This window comes from Bufo gargarizans, chromosome 7 (assembly GCF_014858855.1).
Source record: "Bufo gargarizans isolate SCDJY-AF-19 chromosome 7, ASM1485885v1, whole genome shotgun sequence".
In the NCBI taxonomy this organism is placed as follows: domain Eukaryota; kingdom Metazoa; phylum Chordata; class Amphibia; order Anura; family Bufonidae; genus Bufo; species Bufo gargarizans.
The window spans coordinates 33,376,615-33,392,727 of record NC_058086.1 but is presented as its reverse complement, the minus strand read 5'-3'; the positions used below and the strand labels follow the sequence as shown (position 1 = coordinate 33,392,727).

At 42.9% G+C, this 16,113-nt stretch overlaps 1 protein-coding gene across 1 annotated transcript in view; it reads right to left on the bottom strand.

Annotated features, from left to right (window-relative positions):
• The window catches only part of COL24A1 (collagen type XXIV alpha 1 chain), a 231,165-nt gene that overhangs the window by 91,347 nt on the left and 123,705 nt on the right, over window positions 1–16,113 (bottom strand). Inside the window, exons 15-22 of the mRNA XM_044301461.1 lie at window positions 13,358–13,411; window positions 13,227–13,271; window positions 12,926–12,979; window positions 11,025–11,078; window positions 8,532–8,585; window positions 3,910–3,963; window positions 3,231–3,284; window positions 362–406 (exon numbers count right to left, since the gene is read on the bottom strand). Coding sequence (XP_044157396.1) covers window positions 362–406; window positions 3,231–3,284; window positions 3,910–3,963; window positions 8,532–8,585; window positions 11,025–11,078; window positions 12,926–12,979; window positions 13,227–13,271; window positions 13,358–13,411 — 414 coding nt within the window. The remainder of the gene's footprint in view (window positions 1–361; window positions 407–3,230; window positions 3,285–3,909; window positions 3,964–8,531; window positions 8,586–11,024; window positions 11,079–12,925; window positions 12,980–13,226; window positions 13,272–13,357; window positions 13,412–16,113) is intronic.

Below are 16,113 nucleotides of genomic sequence, written 5' to 3'. Positions count from 1 at the left end.
GCATGAAACTAAGCAATGACAAGCAGTGACGATTATGACAAACAACTAAATAACTAATAAATTACGTAACTAAAAGCCCTAGAGTAAGGAAAGCCATCAATCTGTTCCAGATTTCCCAATGAAGCACTTTGTAATATGGAAACAGTATCTCTGAAGCCCAGGACTAAATCTCATGATGTTAGCTTCTGTAGGAAGACCTTAGTTAGGTTTTGTATCCGATGGTTGATCCATTTATATAAATAAAAAAAAGTGACACATTTTCTTATATAATAAAATGTATAAAGTATTAGTGAAAACTCATTATTAGGAGATCGGATGACTTATAGACATAATACAGCACAAAGGTGTACAAGAAACTTACAACTGGTCCGAGACCACCTGGTGGTCCTAGAGGTCCTTCATCTCCCTGCACATACAAAAAAATGAAATATTAGAGGTAGAACACAGAAAGAGTGTAGACAAGGCACAATGAACTTTTTGGACAGGGGAGTCACTGGTTGGGGAGGTCACTGTTGATGCCAGTGATGGGCTGAGATGCCTCTTCTGGGAGAGGTAGTGCAGAGCAGTGGGGACCAGGGCAGTGTTGGAACGGCAGCAGCAGGGGATCCATTGAGGGGTTAAGGTACTATGTTATTTTTAGCATGTTTTAACCACCCATTTCTTTTTTTTCTTTTTTTTTTATTCTCCCAGGGAAACCCCTTTAAAACTCATAGGGCCAGATTTATCATTAGCTCAAGTCAAAATAATGGAGTGAAAAAGTCCCAAATTTTTACACAATCGCTAAAACTGCGCAAAAATTTGCAACTTTTACTGGCTCTGCGCTTGCCGGTTTTCTGAAAGTGGGCGTGTTTTCTTAATTTCACTCCAGTGAGGACCATGCTTATCTTATGCGACTTTTTATTAGAATGTGCGACTTTTTCTTAAAGACGTGCGACTTTTGTAAAGCCGCTTACTGAAGGATAAACTGCTACAGTCAAACCACATTTATCACAGTATTAAAGGGCCGATCATAAATCTGACTTAGCCAAAAGTGACTTTGGACACAAAAGTGGAGTAAGATGCAAGTGTAATGATAAATCTGGCCCATAGACTCTTTGACAACCACTAGAACCATCATAAATTGAGGCTCATCTATTACTTGCATATTTACATATTAGCATATTTTTATGTAAGGCATAATGTCCAATCAGACAAATTTTGGTATTTCTGCCTGTGTACATAGGTTTACAGACCACTATGAGCAGATGCTCAAATTTCTTGTCCAGTATGAGAAAACATGACTGCTTTCTTCTAAAACAGGGATCCTAAACCCCCGGCCTCCAGCTGTTGCAAAACTACAACTCCCAGCATGCCCTAATAGCTGTAGGCTGTCCAGGAATGCTGGGAATTGTAGTTTTGCAACAGCTGGAGGGCCGCAGGTTGGGCATCCCTGTTCTAAAAACAGGTCCCTTTGGTTGTGTCTGGTGTTTTTGGAAGAAAGAATCCAAGTTTTTCTAATTCTGAACAGCCTTTGTTACACTAAATAGAGAGAATTTCATCTTTAAGGCTACTTTCACACCTGCGTTCGGTACAGATCCGTCTTGTATCTGCACAGACGGATCGGCACCGATAATGCAAACGCTTGTATCCGTTCAGAACGGATCAGTTTGCATTATTCTTTCAAAAAAAAGTCTAAGTCAAAACGGATCCGTCCTGACTTACATTGAAAGTCAATGAGGGATGGATCCGTTTTTAATTGCACCATATTGTGTCAGTGAAAACGGATCCGTCCCCATTGACTTACATTGTAAGTCAGGACGGATCCGTTTGGCTCCGCATCATCAGGCGGACACCAAAACGTTGCAAGCTGCGTTTTGGTGTCCGCCTCCAGAGCGGAATGGAGGCAGAACGGAGGCAAACGGATGCATTCTGAACGGATCCTTATCCATTCAGAATGCATTGGGGTTGAACTGATCCGTTTTGGGATACTTGTGAAAGCCCTGAAACGGATCTCACAAGCGGACCCAGAAACGCCAGTGTGAAAGTAGCCTAAGGCATATCAAAAGTTTAGATTAATGGGTTCTGATTGTTGAGACCAGAGGTGGACTGGGAACTTAAATGGCCGTGGAAACCTAAAAGTGGCCCTATGTTGTAGGCGAGTCCGAATTGACAGAAGACGGGCAACACAAGTAGACAGGGCCAGCAATACTGGAGTGCAGCACTAAATACCGCCCCTGCAGAACCAAATACCAAAATGCAGCACAAAATACCATCACCCTCACTGTAGTATTTAAATGTATCACTGTCCTGAGGAAGGCAATGCAATTGAATTCAGGAAAGCATCAGATCACTCTGTACCTGGCCAGCGGTCACGAGAAGGGCTCAGGTGGCCCCCTTGGCATCGGCCCCACCAGGAAATTTCCCTGTAGGGTATATGGCCAGTCTGCCTCTAGTTGAAACCCCTCACATATCACACTCTCTCCTCACTGCAGAGGACAGAATTGAGTTCTATTGAGCCCGTCTTGTGCAGCGAGGAGGGAACATGACATGTGTGTGCTTCTCTCCCCTCGTTCTAGAGATCGGAGGGGTCTCAGCACTCAGACTCCCACCTATTAAATCTTTTTTTGATGTGTCTCTATATATATACAGAGCAAAAGTTTTTGAAAAGTTATTGACCCTTTAAGGCTACTTTCACACTAGTGTTCGATCGGATCCGTTCTGAACGGATCCGCTTATATTAATGCAGACGGTGGCTCCGTTCAGAACGGATCCGTCTGCATTATATTGTCAAAAAATGTCTAAGTGTGAAATTAGCCTGAACGGATCCGTCCAGACTTTTACATTGAAAGTCAATGGGGGACGGATCCGTTTGAAGATTGAGCCATATGGTGTCATCTTCAAACGGATCCGTCCCCATTGACTTACATTGTAAGTCTGGACGGATCCGCACGCCTCCGCACGGCCAGGCGGACACCCGAACGCTGCAAGCAGCGTTCAAGTGTCCGCCTGCTGAGCGGAGCGGAGGCTGAATGCTGCCAGACTGATGCATTCTGAGCGGATCTGCGTCCACTCAGAATGCATTGGAGCTGGACGGAAGCGTTCGGGTCCGCTTGTGAGCCCCTTCAAACGGAACTCACAAGCGGACAGCCGAACGCTAGTGTGAAAGTAGCCTAAGTAATTCTAAATCTTAAAAGACGTTATGAAGGCACTAAATAAAACTAATAAGATTTTTGGGAAACCAGTAGACTTACCTCTGCACCTTTTGGACCTTGGGGACCTGGAGGCCCTCTGTCTCCAATAAGACCCTAGAAAGAAATTTGCATTACCACTCGCTGTTACATCGCAGTTATGAAAATCCACAACTCACATGTAGCAATGTCCTCAAGTGTTGGCAAAAGTCGGGTACTTTATTAACACTTTGGAAAAATACCATGGAAAATACACCTATTTTGGCAGGAATATACAGTAGGTGTAAGGCTACTTTCACATCAGCGTTAATATTTTCCGGTTTTGAGATCCGTCATAGGGTCTCAATACCGGAAAAAAACGATTCAGTTTTGTCCCCATTCATTGTCATTGGGGACAAAACGTAACAGAACAGAACGGAATGATCCAAAATGCATTCCGTTCCATTCTCATACCGAAGAGCAAACCGCAGCATGCTTTCCGTTCTGGGATCCGTCATGACCCACAATGCAAGTCAATGGGGATGGATCTGTTCTCTCAGACACAATCTGACAATAGAAAACGGATCCGTCCCTCATTGACTTTCAATGAAGTTCATGACGGATCCGTCTTGGGTATGTTAAAGATAATACAACCGGATCCCTTCATAACGGATGCAGACGGCTGTGTTATCAGTAATGGAAGTGTGAAAGTAGCCTAAATGAGAGTTCAAATGCACAGATTTGATGTAAAAAAAATGATTACCTTTGGTCCTTCAGGTCCATTTAGCCCTGGCAAGCCAATGTCTCCTGGAAATCCCTGGGTAAAAAGTTACATAATTATGTGTTAAGTTTAAGTAACATATTACCTGCAAGGGGTTGTCCAGGATTGATGATTTCTCCTCCTATCAGCGGCGCTGGAACTGCACAGTACAGCTCATTGTGTAGTGGATGGAGCTGCTGCTCCCACTGAAGGTAGCGAGGAGCTAAGAGTTAGTGAGCACCTACCTCCACCGCCTGAGCTACTTTGGATCAGCTGACCGGGGGGTTGGGAGTATGCCGATATCCTGAGAATAGGCCATCAATTTACAAATCCCAGAAAGCCCCTTCACAGTGAATATGACTGTGTATTTTGAAAACTAAACAGGGGCAAAATTCTGTGCAAATGTATTTTGTTAATATGTCCAGCCAGTGGTTAGCGGTTCACTTTTCTGAGGCAGGTCTCCAATTCTCCAATCCTCCTTTATAGACACATATATAAGATAAACGTTGTGCTGCTGACAGCTGACAGTAGGGGGAGAGTAAATGCCGACTGCATTGAAGTTGATATAAACCAGTAGGCAGTGAGCTCCAAAGCTCCCTCTAGTGGAGGCAGCAGGAAGCCAAAATATTATCATGCAACTTTGTCTATTTGGTGCTTTGTAACCGAAAAATGGAGCTCTGACTGCAATAAAGATCTATTAATAAACAACGTGGTTTTAATAGGTGGACATTCACTTGAAGGTGAATTAGAATTATTTATATGTCTCCATGACAAAAGTTTTTGGAAAAGTTAGCGACGCCTTAATTGTAAATTAAAGTATGTTCGTTCCAAAACAATTTTGTGGGATCAGAGCGAGATTTTTATTGGTCGATCTTAAATGTACATAAAGTATAGCATGGCAAGCCTCTCCCCATCCATTGCTATACATCCTGTTCATTACTCTGGGATCACAGCCCTTACCTTTAGAAGGTATTGCATTATACAATATTAGGCGGCTTTTTCCCCTATATAGAAAAATTAGGCACTTTCTTAGTACAAAAGAATAATATCATAAAGCATGGTGGCTTTTTAAAACCATCATACTGATCAGAGCAGGACAATTGGTATAGAAAATCTACCCAAACCCTCCATCATATGCTATAATATGTGCATTTTGGTTCAAGATCTCAAAAGTTCTGATGGTGGGGGGGATCAAGCAGGTCTTGGCCCCCTCCTCCATATCCTTTTTCTAATACCGCACAGCACGTGGAGGAAACTATAATTTTCTCTGTTGTGTTAATTTACATGACCATAGTGACTGCTGTTAATTGCTGATTTGGGTCATTGTTATTTCTGGGCACTGTATGGAACTATTATTTCAGCACTGTACGGTACTCTCATGGCACTGGATTTCACTATTATTTCCACATCAAAATATCCAGTCACACATGAATTTCACCATAATAACTGGAAAAAAAATCTCTTTGCACTAGCAAATTTTAAGTATTGTAAAGTGTACATTTTATTAGCAACAGTTAGCACATCCCAAAATAGGGATTTGCAACTTTTTGGATATTTGGCATTGTTGCACCACTCACTCCAGTTATTATAAATGGGTGGTAAAGTGGTTAGTCTGATGACCTAATTTAACAAATGAGACTTTTAAAAAGTGGAGTAACACAGAAGTGTTAGACTTTTAAAACTTTTCATATTGTCATAGTGATACATCAAATATTTTGATTAGTGGGGAACCGAGCACTGGGACCCCCACCGATCATGAGAATGGGGATCCCATACCCCTCAGGGCCCCCTAAAATGAACAGAACACCAGATCGGGCATGCTCATTTCTGCTCCATGTGTAACTATGGGAATTCCAGAGACAGCCAAGTACAGCGCTAGGCTATTTCTTGAACTAGAGATGACTAGAGTGGCAATGCGCATGTCTGACCAGAGTATGGGGTACCCGTTCTCATGATCAGTTGGGGTCCCAGGGGTAGGACCCCCAAAGGTCTAATAGATATCCCCTTTCTTGTGTATAGGGGATAACTTGTCACAACCAGAATACTCACTGTGATACACATAACACTGGGTCATTTGTTTGGCAGTATTATTTCAGCTTTCTATGGTACTGTTATTTGGTCACTGTTTGAAAGTGTATGAAAAATATGGTTCTTGTTGCCATGTGTATGCTTCGTTCATGTAATCTATGACACATTGTACAAAGTCATTCATGCATTTGGAACAAGTCACTAAAACACTGCTGGATGTATTTAAAGGTCACTGACATATACATGCTTTAATTAGTAGGATACAACCTTGAGAAAAAAGTGCATGAGAACATTTCCAGACGCAGAGTTTACGGCCAGCATCGCTATGCCAATACCAACTTTTCCTGGTGTGAAAATGAGCAATTAACATGAGCTGGGAAGGGAACTTGGCCAAATGAAACTAATCAGTGATATCTTAAGTAAACGTTATAAATGTGGACATGTTTGACACTGGCAGGAATATTAGCGGATTATTTAAATAAAGGCCAATAGACTATCAAACATCCAATCCATCAATGTTGTGAAGGGGTATGGAATGAAGTACTGCACTCTAATTCATTAGGTGCATCTCTGTGATGTCCTTTATGCATTGAAACGGTATGTAACATATTGATACTGTGCATTCCTACTACACCATACGCTGGTCATCGCACTGCATGCCCTGCCTTGCACCCACATGGAAAGTTAACATCACGGGCACCTAAACTTCCATCAGGAAGGAAACGCCAGCATCAGGGTGTGCCCCGAGGGAGGAACAGGTGTACCTTCCATTGGTTTTACCTGCCCTAGGAAGCAACGGCCTGAGGGAGACTACAGTAACACATCATATCCAGCCCTAGGGAGCAACGGACTGAGGGAGACTACAGTAACACATCATATCCCGCCCTATGGAGCAACGGACTGAGGGAGACTACAGTAACACATCATATCCCGCCCTAGGGAGCAACGGCCTGAGGGAGACCACCGTAACACATCATATCCAGCCCTAGGGAGCAACGGCCTGAGGGAGACTACCGTAACACATCATATCCCGCCCTAGGGAGCAACGGACTGAGGGAGACTACAGTAACACATCATATCCCGCCCTAGGGAGCAACGGTCTGAGGGAGACTACAGTAACACATCATATCCAGCCCTATGGAGCAACAACCTGAGGGAGACCACCGTAACACATCATATCCAGCCCTAGGGAGCAACGGCCTGAGGGACACTACCGTAACACATCATATCCCGCCCTAGGGAGCAACGGCCTGAGGGAGACTACCGTAACACATCATATCCAGCCCTAGGGAGCAACAGCCTGAGGGAGACTACCGTAACACATCATATCCCGCCCTAGAGAGCAACGGACTGAGGGAGACTACCGTAACACATCATATCCAGCCCTAGGGAGCAACGGCCTGAGGGAGACCACTGTAACACATCATATCCCACCCTAGGGAGCAACGGACTGAGGGAGACCACCGTAACACATCATATCCAGCCCTAGGGAGCAACGGCCTGAGGGAGACTACCGTAACACATCATATCCAGCCCTAGGGAACAATGGCCTGAGGGAGACCACCGTAACACATCATATCCAGCCCTAGAGAGCAACAGCCTGAGGGAGACTACCGTAACACATCATATCCAGCCCTAAGGAGCAACGGTCTGAGGGAGACTACTGTAACACATCATATCCAGCCCTAGGGAGCAACAGCCTGAGGGAGACTACCGTAACACATCATATCCAGCCCTAAGGAGCAACGGTCTGAGGGAGACTACTGTAACACATCATATCCAGCCCTAGGGAGCAACAGCCTGAGGGAGACTACCGTAACACATCATATCCAGCCCTAGGGAGCAACGGCCTGAGGGAGACCACCGTAACACATCATATCCAGCCCTAGAGAGCAACAGCCTTAGGGAGACCACCGTAACACATCATATCCCGCCCTAGAGAGCAACGGCCTGAGGGAGACTACCGTAACACATCATATCCAGCCCTAGGGAGCAACGACCTGAGGGAGACTACCGTAACACATCATATCCAGCCCTAGGGAGAAACGACTTGAGAGAGACCACTGTAACACATCATATCCAGCCCTAGGGAGCAACGACCTGAGGGAGACTACCATAACACATCATATCCTAAAGGTAGATATAGACGGCCAGATAAATCGTCCAGATTATCAGGAACCAATGTTTCTGTGAATGCTCGTTCCCAACAATCTGCCTGTCTAAAGGTGCAGTCGATCACCCGATAAACGAGTGAAACGCTTGTTCATCGGGTGAAACTGTCATTCATGCAGGCACCTAAACTATGCTCATCCTCGTACTGTGGAGATGATGGCTGCATGTAAATACAACGCTTCACCTCCACTGAGCGAGCAGCCGAGTGTCGGGAAAGAAAGCTTCCTTACAGACAATCGCCTTTAGCTTGGCCCATGGAAATCCACCTTTAGAACTACCACCACTCCAATCCTCTGCTCTGGCTTCTCAATTGCTCTCTGCATTAGTAGTTCAGCATGTTAAAAATTGCTGAGAGACCCTCTTTAAGGTGGAGTAGCAATTTATTCTGTGGTTTTGTATATAGCGTATATGACTGCAACTATTACCTCTGGTCCAGGGGGGCCTGGCAAACCCTGTGGTCCACGATCTCCAACTTTTCCCTAAAATATACAGGAAATCATTAGAACTTCAGGGCTTTATTTTTTAAACGGTTTATTATTTGGTTATTTTCCATGCATTTTAAGTGGCATTGTGTTTAACCATTGGTATATTTTATTTTTGTATTAATCCAAGTGGAGACAATTCTCATTCATGTTTGTGTGATATCTGGATAGAGCAAAAAGCACAGTATGAATACAGCAGAAAACAACAAATAAGCCCCAACAATCAATTTGTGAAAACTGTAGTCTTATGTAAAAAAGCTAGGTTGCTGAGTAACAGACAGCTGTCAGCAAGCAGTGATCTTGAACAAACATCGGGGGAATGTATCAAGCCTGCAGTCCACAATTTCAGCATCAAAAGATTTTGGCTTTTTGATTATTTTTTTCAAACAAATTTGGCTGCATTTTCATTTAAGTCGCACCAATTTGAAAAATTAGGTTGGAAAGTGATCATGGTTAGCCTGTCGAGCTGATTTAAGACAGATTGATCAATGAAGACTTTCACAAAAAATGTTTAAATCTTACTCCAAAAGGGGGTGGCATAAAAGGGGAGTAACACCTCAAGACAGACGTGTTAGACTTAAAGAGTACTTGTCAGCAGGATCAACTTTTCTAAACCTTTATTAGACATACAGCCTGGTTGGGCCAATCCTGCCGATTAATCTATCTTGTGAAATTCAGTTGCAGGCTTCCCGAGAAAGAAGACAAGCTACAGAAATGTCACAGGTTCTCATGATAAGCCTGCTTATATCAAATGTTGCTTGGAAAGGATGATGGAACCAGATGTTGTCACTATGGCCCCAGTTACAATCACAGGAAGGACGGTGGATCACTATAGAAATATAGAAAAAAATTGATCGTCCTAATGCTGATTATTGCCGACTGCATTATTCTGACACTGAAAGAATAATTGAAGATCTTGTTAAAAAGTAGCTGCTTTTCATAAAACTTTGGTAGTGTAAAGACATGTCAGAGGTTTCTATCGGTGGGGGTCCAGGTGCTGGGATCCCTACCAATCACCAAGTGCTGCGGCCCTTCAGCTGTGATAGTCTCTCCCTGTTAGCGGGCTCATAGACTTCAGCTAACGTCTACTACTCTCCAAGGAGAGCCGAGGACATGTCAAAAAATGTATGAAAGGGCTACCTATTACCCTTTAAGAGGAACCCAAGAACTGGAGTGTAAAACTCATTATATCACTTTACCACTGTCCTAATCCATTATATACCATTTTGCGATATGGCAGCTGATATCCGTATGATGTCCATGTGGCATGCGTTATTTTTTTGCAAATACATTGATTTCAGTGGGTCCGCATTTTGCGTCCAAGTATAGGACATGGTCTATCCTTTTGTGGAACAGACATACGGATGCAGAAAACACATAGATCATCCATGTGCTTTCCGCATCCCTATGTCTGTTCCACAAAAAGATAGAACATGTCCTATACTTGGACGCAAAATGTGCTCCATGGACCCATTTAAGTCAATAGGTCTGCAAAAAAATGGATGCAACACGGATATCATCCATGTTTTGTGGATCACGTTTTGCAGATCGCAAAATACATACGGCCATGTACATGAGGCCTTGGACCTGTGGATCTCATCTGTCGATAAGCTTGTGGCAGAAATGGTCAGAAATGATCAGATGACCTGTACATCTGCATAGTCAAATTACCATCTGGCATCTGTAGGGTTGAATGAGTCTGTTCATACTCATTTTAACAGATTACAATGTTCAGAATTTTAAAAGATACATTGTCAGGAAATAGATTGGTTTTAGCCATGTACACACCTATTTTCTCAAGGTGGCCGTACACTCAAGAGCAAAGTTGGTTGATAGTGCCTATTATGGCACTTTAGTGTATATGGGTGTGCCAACTTTCTCCCAGAACATGATTTTGAGAGAAAGAAGGATCAGGCATGCTAAATTTAAAAATGCCTAAATGTTTGTTCTGATATCAGATAAGCTCGGCTGACATTTAGTGAAGGTGTATGGGAACCGTTAGACTCCATGAATCTAAATTATCTTCTATGGTGCTTTTTAAAGCCTCCTATAACAAGGTCTTACCCTTCAAATTTGAACCCCCAAAAGGCACAACATTTTTAGCCCTGCCTCTGCTCGGCCTAGGAATGCTCCCAAAACTGTTTGGATAAAACCTGCTGCCTTTTTTTTAGATCCAGTCGGTCAGATGGTGCCATCAAAATTGGGACTTTTGGCAGGAGTGATTAGTTATGTTCCTTGCTATTAGAGTATGCACTAAATAAATGATTCTGAAACTGATCAGTGGGGGCTCTTCGTTAAGTTTTCCACCCACACCATGCTCCATATGCATGTGGACTCAACAAGTATAATGAAAAGGAAGACGAGACTCTTGATAAACATATTTCAATAGCGTTCTTATTGTTGATCTTACTTGCAAACCAAAACAGGCTGACATACCGGGGGTCCTTGTTTTCCTTTTAACCCAGGAGGTCCCGGCAAGCCAATAGCACCCTGTTGAAAAAAATACTGAATCAGTAAGAGATATTATGTAATGGTATCATAAGATGTGTTGTGAAACATTGTTGGAAACCTTAAAAATTTAAGAGAACAAAATTCCAAAACATCACGTGAACCTAAATAGTACTATAAAACACATTGCTCATATAATAAGTGTGCTTTCAATTTATCCATCAATTACAGGCAGGTGTAAAGGGGATGCCTGGGATTTGATCAAATGGAATACTTTTTTCCCCAGAAAAATTCAAGTGAATAGGGCTGAGCTGCAATATCAGACACAGCCTGTGGACAAAAGTGGTGCCTTTTCTGGCAAACCGATTTAAATGCTATAGACACCTTCGGGGCAATTCTTTATGGTTGAAGTTTACTCATTTTGAACTAAAAATCTTTTTTTCAATGTCTTTATTAAAAATGTTCAGCGGTTTCTGAGATACAAGGGTTAATAATCAGTCTGTCAGCAGTCTGTTTTCTTTAAATCCTGTCTTATGACGGAACATGTGTAGCTCTTATCACTGATCTCCTGACTTCATAAACACTCTCTGAAAAGAATATTACTTAAATAAGTGTTCAGGAGGAGGTCAGGGGCTCAAAGATATGAACTACATATGAGCCATCAGATGATGGGTTTCAAAGAAAACAGACTGATTTGTAACCCTTGTATATCAGAAATGGCTGAACATTTTTAATAAAGACCAATTAATAAAATTATTTTTTGCCCAAAATGAGTAAAATGCAGTCTTAAAAAATGTCCCCTAAGGTATACATAGCTTTTAACTGCTGACAGCACTAGGTAGATGCTGAGAAATGCAGGACAAACATACCTTTTGAAGTTTTTATTGTCAGGAGTAGTGTGAATATGTACTTTTACTCTGCCGGGTTCTGCTCCTGCAAGTGCCATGGGTGACGCTTCACTGTGAAGTGCTCTCTGCATTGAGCTGCTTTACATCCCCTGCCCTCTGCTCTGGGTGACAGCCTTAGCATCCAACCAAGAGACCACTACAGCTGTCACTTAGGGCAGAGAGGGAAGGGGGGTGTGGAGCAGCTCAATGCAGAGAGTACGTCACAGTAAAGTCCTGCCTCCAGTGCACTTGCTAGAGCAAAATCTACTTCTGATAATAAAAGCCCCACAAAAGGTATGTTTTCCCCACTCTTCCAAGCTCCTACCTGATGCTGTCAGCAGTTTTTTTTTTTGCATTGTCAAAACTGCTGACAGCCTCACTATAAGATAGATCATTTGGCATCATCTAGTATTCCAGAATTTATGTGATATACATTACTGATTTCAAACTTTATTACTATATGAGAACCTGTGAAAATGATTCTGGGAAAATAGTTCTGTATTGTGTCTTTGCTTTGCCTGCCCCCATGATAAGCAACTATGAGGCTCAAATCAGTTTGCCATCTCTACTGTAAAAGCAACGTGCAGTTGCTGTTGTCTTCAGAGGAACTCTTGACCAGGTCTGAAGGAACCCAAGTTTTCCACTGAGTAGTCATTAATAACCAATGGTCTAGAAGTCATAGAATATCATTCTTATAATGATATGAAGTATCTTTCTGCATTTTCAGCAGACCGTTGTAGGCAACAATCCGATTTATATTGGGCAGTAAACCAACAAATGGTAATAATCAGCTAAATGACCCTGGTTAGGAAAAATGTGTTTGTTTAAATGATTTTTTTAATTTTTTTTCCGTGAACTATACAAATCACTCTCAATGGGCTGTCGTTTTATGGCCGAACTGGCTAAAGTATCTAACACAAGATACCAGCCTCCTGGGATGAAATCTTCATAAATGGGCCTGAACAAACACAATATCCATATTAAATGTGCCATGTAACCTACCTTATCTCCTGGATAACCCGTCTCGCCTGGTTCCCCTGAGAATCCGACTTCACCCTAAATAATATACTGTGATAAGTCATATAATAATAATGACTCTCAGAAATATGCAAGGTTCTCTGGCAGCAAAAGCTGGATACATTCTCGGGAATTAAAAAGAATTAAAATTCCAAAAAATCTGCCAAGCCGCTCTAAACGCGGCAACTTTGTTGTCAACTATTCTTTCAACAAACTTGATTAACTTTACAAGTGCGGATTTTCTATGTAATAATATTCACGCTGATAATAGAAATATTTAGATCACCTTATCACCTTTCAGTCCAAGTTGCCCCATAATTCCTGAAAGGCCCTGAAATTGAAAATCAGGATATAAGGTTTGCAGTTCTTATGATCACGTGTCCCAAAAAGCCAAAATACTGATGGGTTATGAAATACCTGAGGACCAGGAATCCCAGGCAGCCCAGGAGGTCCCACCGGCCCCACTTCTCCCTAAAATACAACATAAAAACAGTATTATTAATATTATGGGTAACCACTGTGCTATGTATGGTATATTGCTGGAGGCATTAAAGGAGTAGCAGCATTTTTGGGTAATGCTATTTCACGGCCAAGTCTTTGTACATTGCTTTACAGCAGCTATGCTTGTAGAGTTAATTTGCTCTTAAAATAATTTATTTAATACACTTGTATTATACCTTTTTGCCACTTGGGTGACTGATGTCTGGTCCTTACCAGGTGCTCAACCCTCCAAACACAAGACCAGTCCAGTCTCAGTCATAAACTGAACACTAAAGGAGCTGAAGTCAGACCAGGACACGAGAACAAAAGGTTTCCAAATCCGACAAATAGTCCGATGAATTTTAAATCACTCCAGAGGCAAGGAGGGGGGGGGGGGGGGGAGGTAATTAAAATGCCAAAAGATTTATTTCAGCAATTTACTGTAGACATAGGCAACAACTTAACGACTTTGGCTTAATAAAGGTGAAAAGTTTAGGGTTCGTACACCACTAGAGATAAATATGCAGACAGAATATGTGGATAATTCAGTTACACAGATAATAAAAGAAGCATTGGAAGGGAACCTGTCAGTCATATACTGTTCCACTTTTTGGACAGTCCCTAGTGAACGTAAGTTTAGCTCATGTATAGGTTAGTTTCACCCGTGCAGCACAGCAATCCGGCAGGCTGTTTCGGCAAAGAAGAGCCTGCTAGAGTTCTCTGAATCCAGCATAGCTAGACAGTGCCGCATGCTCGTCAGATCTCATTGTCTATAATGGGAACCGGTGGGGATCCAGCCACTCCCCTGCATAAATGCCAGGATTCGGCTGGTCATAAATTGCTACACGCAATGGTTTTTGTCTGACCGAATCCCTGCATTTATGCCATGCAGCAACCAGATCTCCACCAGTTCCCATTGTAGCCAGTGTGGTCTGGCTATGCTGGATCCAGAAGGCTCCTGTCAGGATGTTCTCTGACGGAACAGCCTGCTGGATTGCTGTGCCTCATGTGCGAAAGTAGTCTAATTGGGGTGGACTTATTATTCCCCTATTAGTGGAATCTGTCCATAGTAAAGCTTGATTAGTTTACTGGGGGTGAATTGACAAAGACATATTATTACATCTTATTCTGCACTTTTGCTCCTTAAAATTCTGAACTGGTCCATACAAAAATTGGCAGAACTTGGAGTTCTAATTGTATGCACACTGAACCCATTTAGCATTGTATATCTGCTGTGGCTGTATGCTATCTGATAGTTATGTTGTATGGTCCTACTGAAGTCCTAATTTCATTTAGAATTGCAAGCCTTTATGTGTCCTATATGATTCAGATGTTAAGATCAACTGATACAAATGCTGTCAAACATTCATCTGGACCGCATTACTTTATCCTGTCATGCTGGAGTTTTAATATCAGGTTGAAGGGAGAAAGTGCAGACGATTGTGTCACAGTTTACAGACAGGAGAAGTGCACTATTTGTCCCCAAGTGGTCACCTCTATGCACTATTTGGTGTCTACAAAGCCTTAATAGAAGTTTATGAATAAGATGCCAGCAGTCTGTAATAAAGGTCCTACTGGCAACTTGGTGTGTCCCAAAGGTCCAACTGGCAACACCTTATGTCACGGTCCCTCCCATGTGGTGAGAAGATCGGAGAGACTGGCCGCACATGAGGATATCTGACAGTCTCTCTGTTTTCTCCTTTCAGTGTTGTGTTTGGTAATGACCACACTTCTTGTCAGGTGCAGCTTGTAGTCATTACTGAGGCCCTATTTAGTTCTGACGCACACTGCTTACCATGTGCTTGATATTTCCTGCTGGAGTTGGTTGAGCTGGTCTGTTGTTCCTTTGGATCTCCTGCTCCTCCATTTTACTTTAAGTTAAGTTCATTTTGTCTTGCATTTTGTTGTTCGATTGTGTGTTGTTGTCTATGCCTCAGGGAGACACTGGTTCCTTCATCTGGGAAGGAACCAGTAGTCTCATTCCCTGCCACCATTCCTAGGGACTTCCAGGGTCTTCAGGGCCTAGGTTCCGGTGTATGAGTATTTCCACCTTCAGGGTCTACTTATACTGGCAGGAGTCAGGGAGAGGTCTAGGGATTCCTAGGAGGTCACCATCCCTCTCCCTTAGCTTTGGGGCCTAGACTCCGGTCTATTCCTTCTGTGTGTCATTTGGTGTTATTCCCTCCCCATTACTCGTGACATTATCAACCGCCCAAAAAAGTCATTTTGTTTGTGTCAGTGCAGCGATGGATACTGTTTCTGCACTGGTTGATTGTATGCAGGGATTGTCTTTGGAGGTGGATGACCTCCGCACGGCCGTCTCGCAGTTTCAGAGACCACATGCGGCGGTATCCAGCAGCGGGAACCAGTCCTGCCCGGAACCCAAGTTTGCTCTCCCAGATTTTACGGGGGAAGTGACAACTTTTTTCAGTTCAGGGAGTCATGCAAACTATATTTTAGACTACGTCCTAACTCTTCTGGGGACGAGAGTTAAAGAGTGGGGATTATTATTTCGTTACTGAAGGGTGACTCTCAGTCTTGGGATTTTTTGTTGCCGACCGGATTACAATCCCTCCGGTCGGTAGATTAATTTTTCAGCGCTCTGGTGCTTATCTATGACCAAGATCGGGTCTTCCTGGCTGAGACTAAGTTACGTAGCTTACGGCAGGGAGAGCGTTCTGCAGAGTCCTATT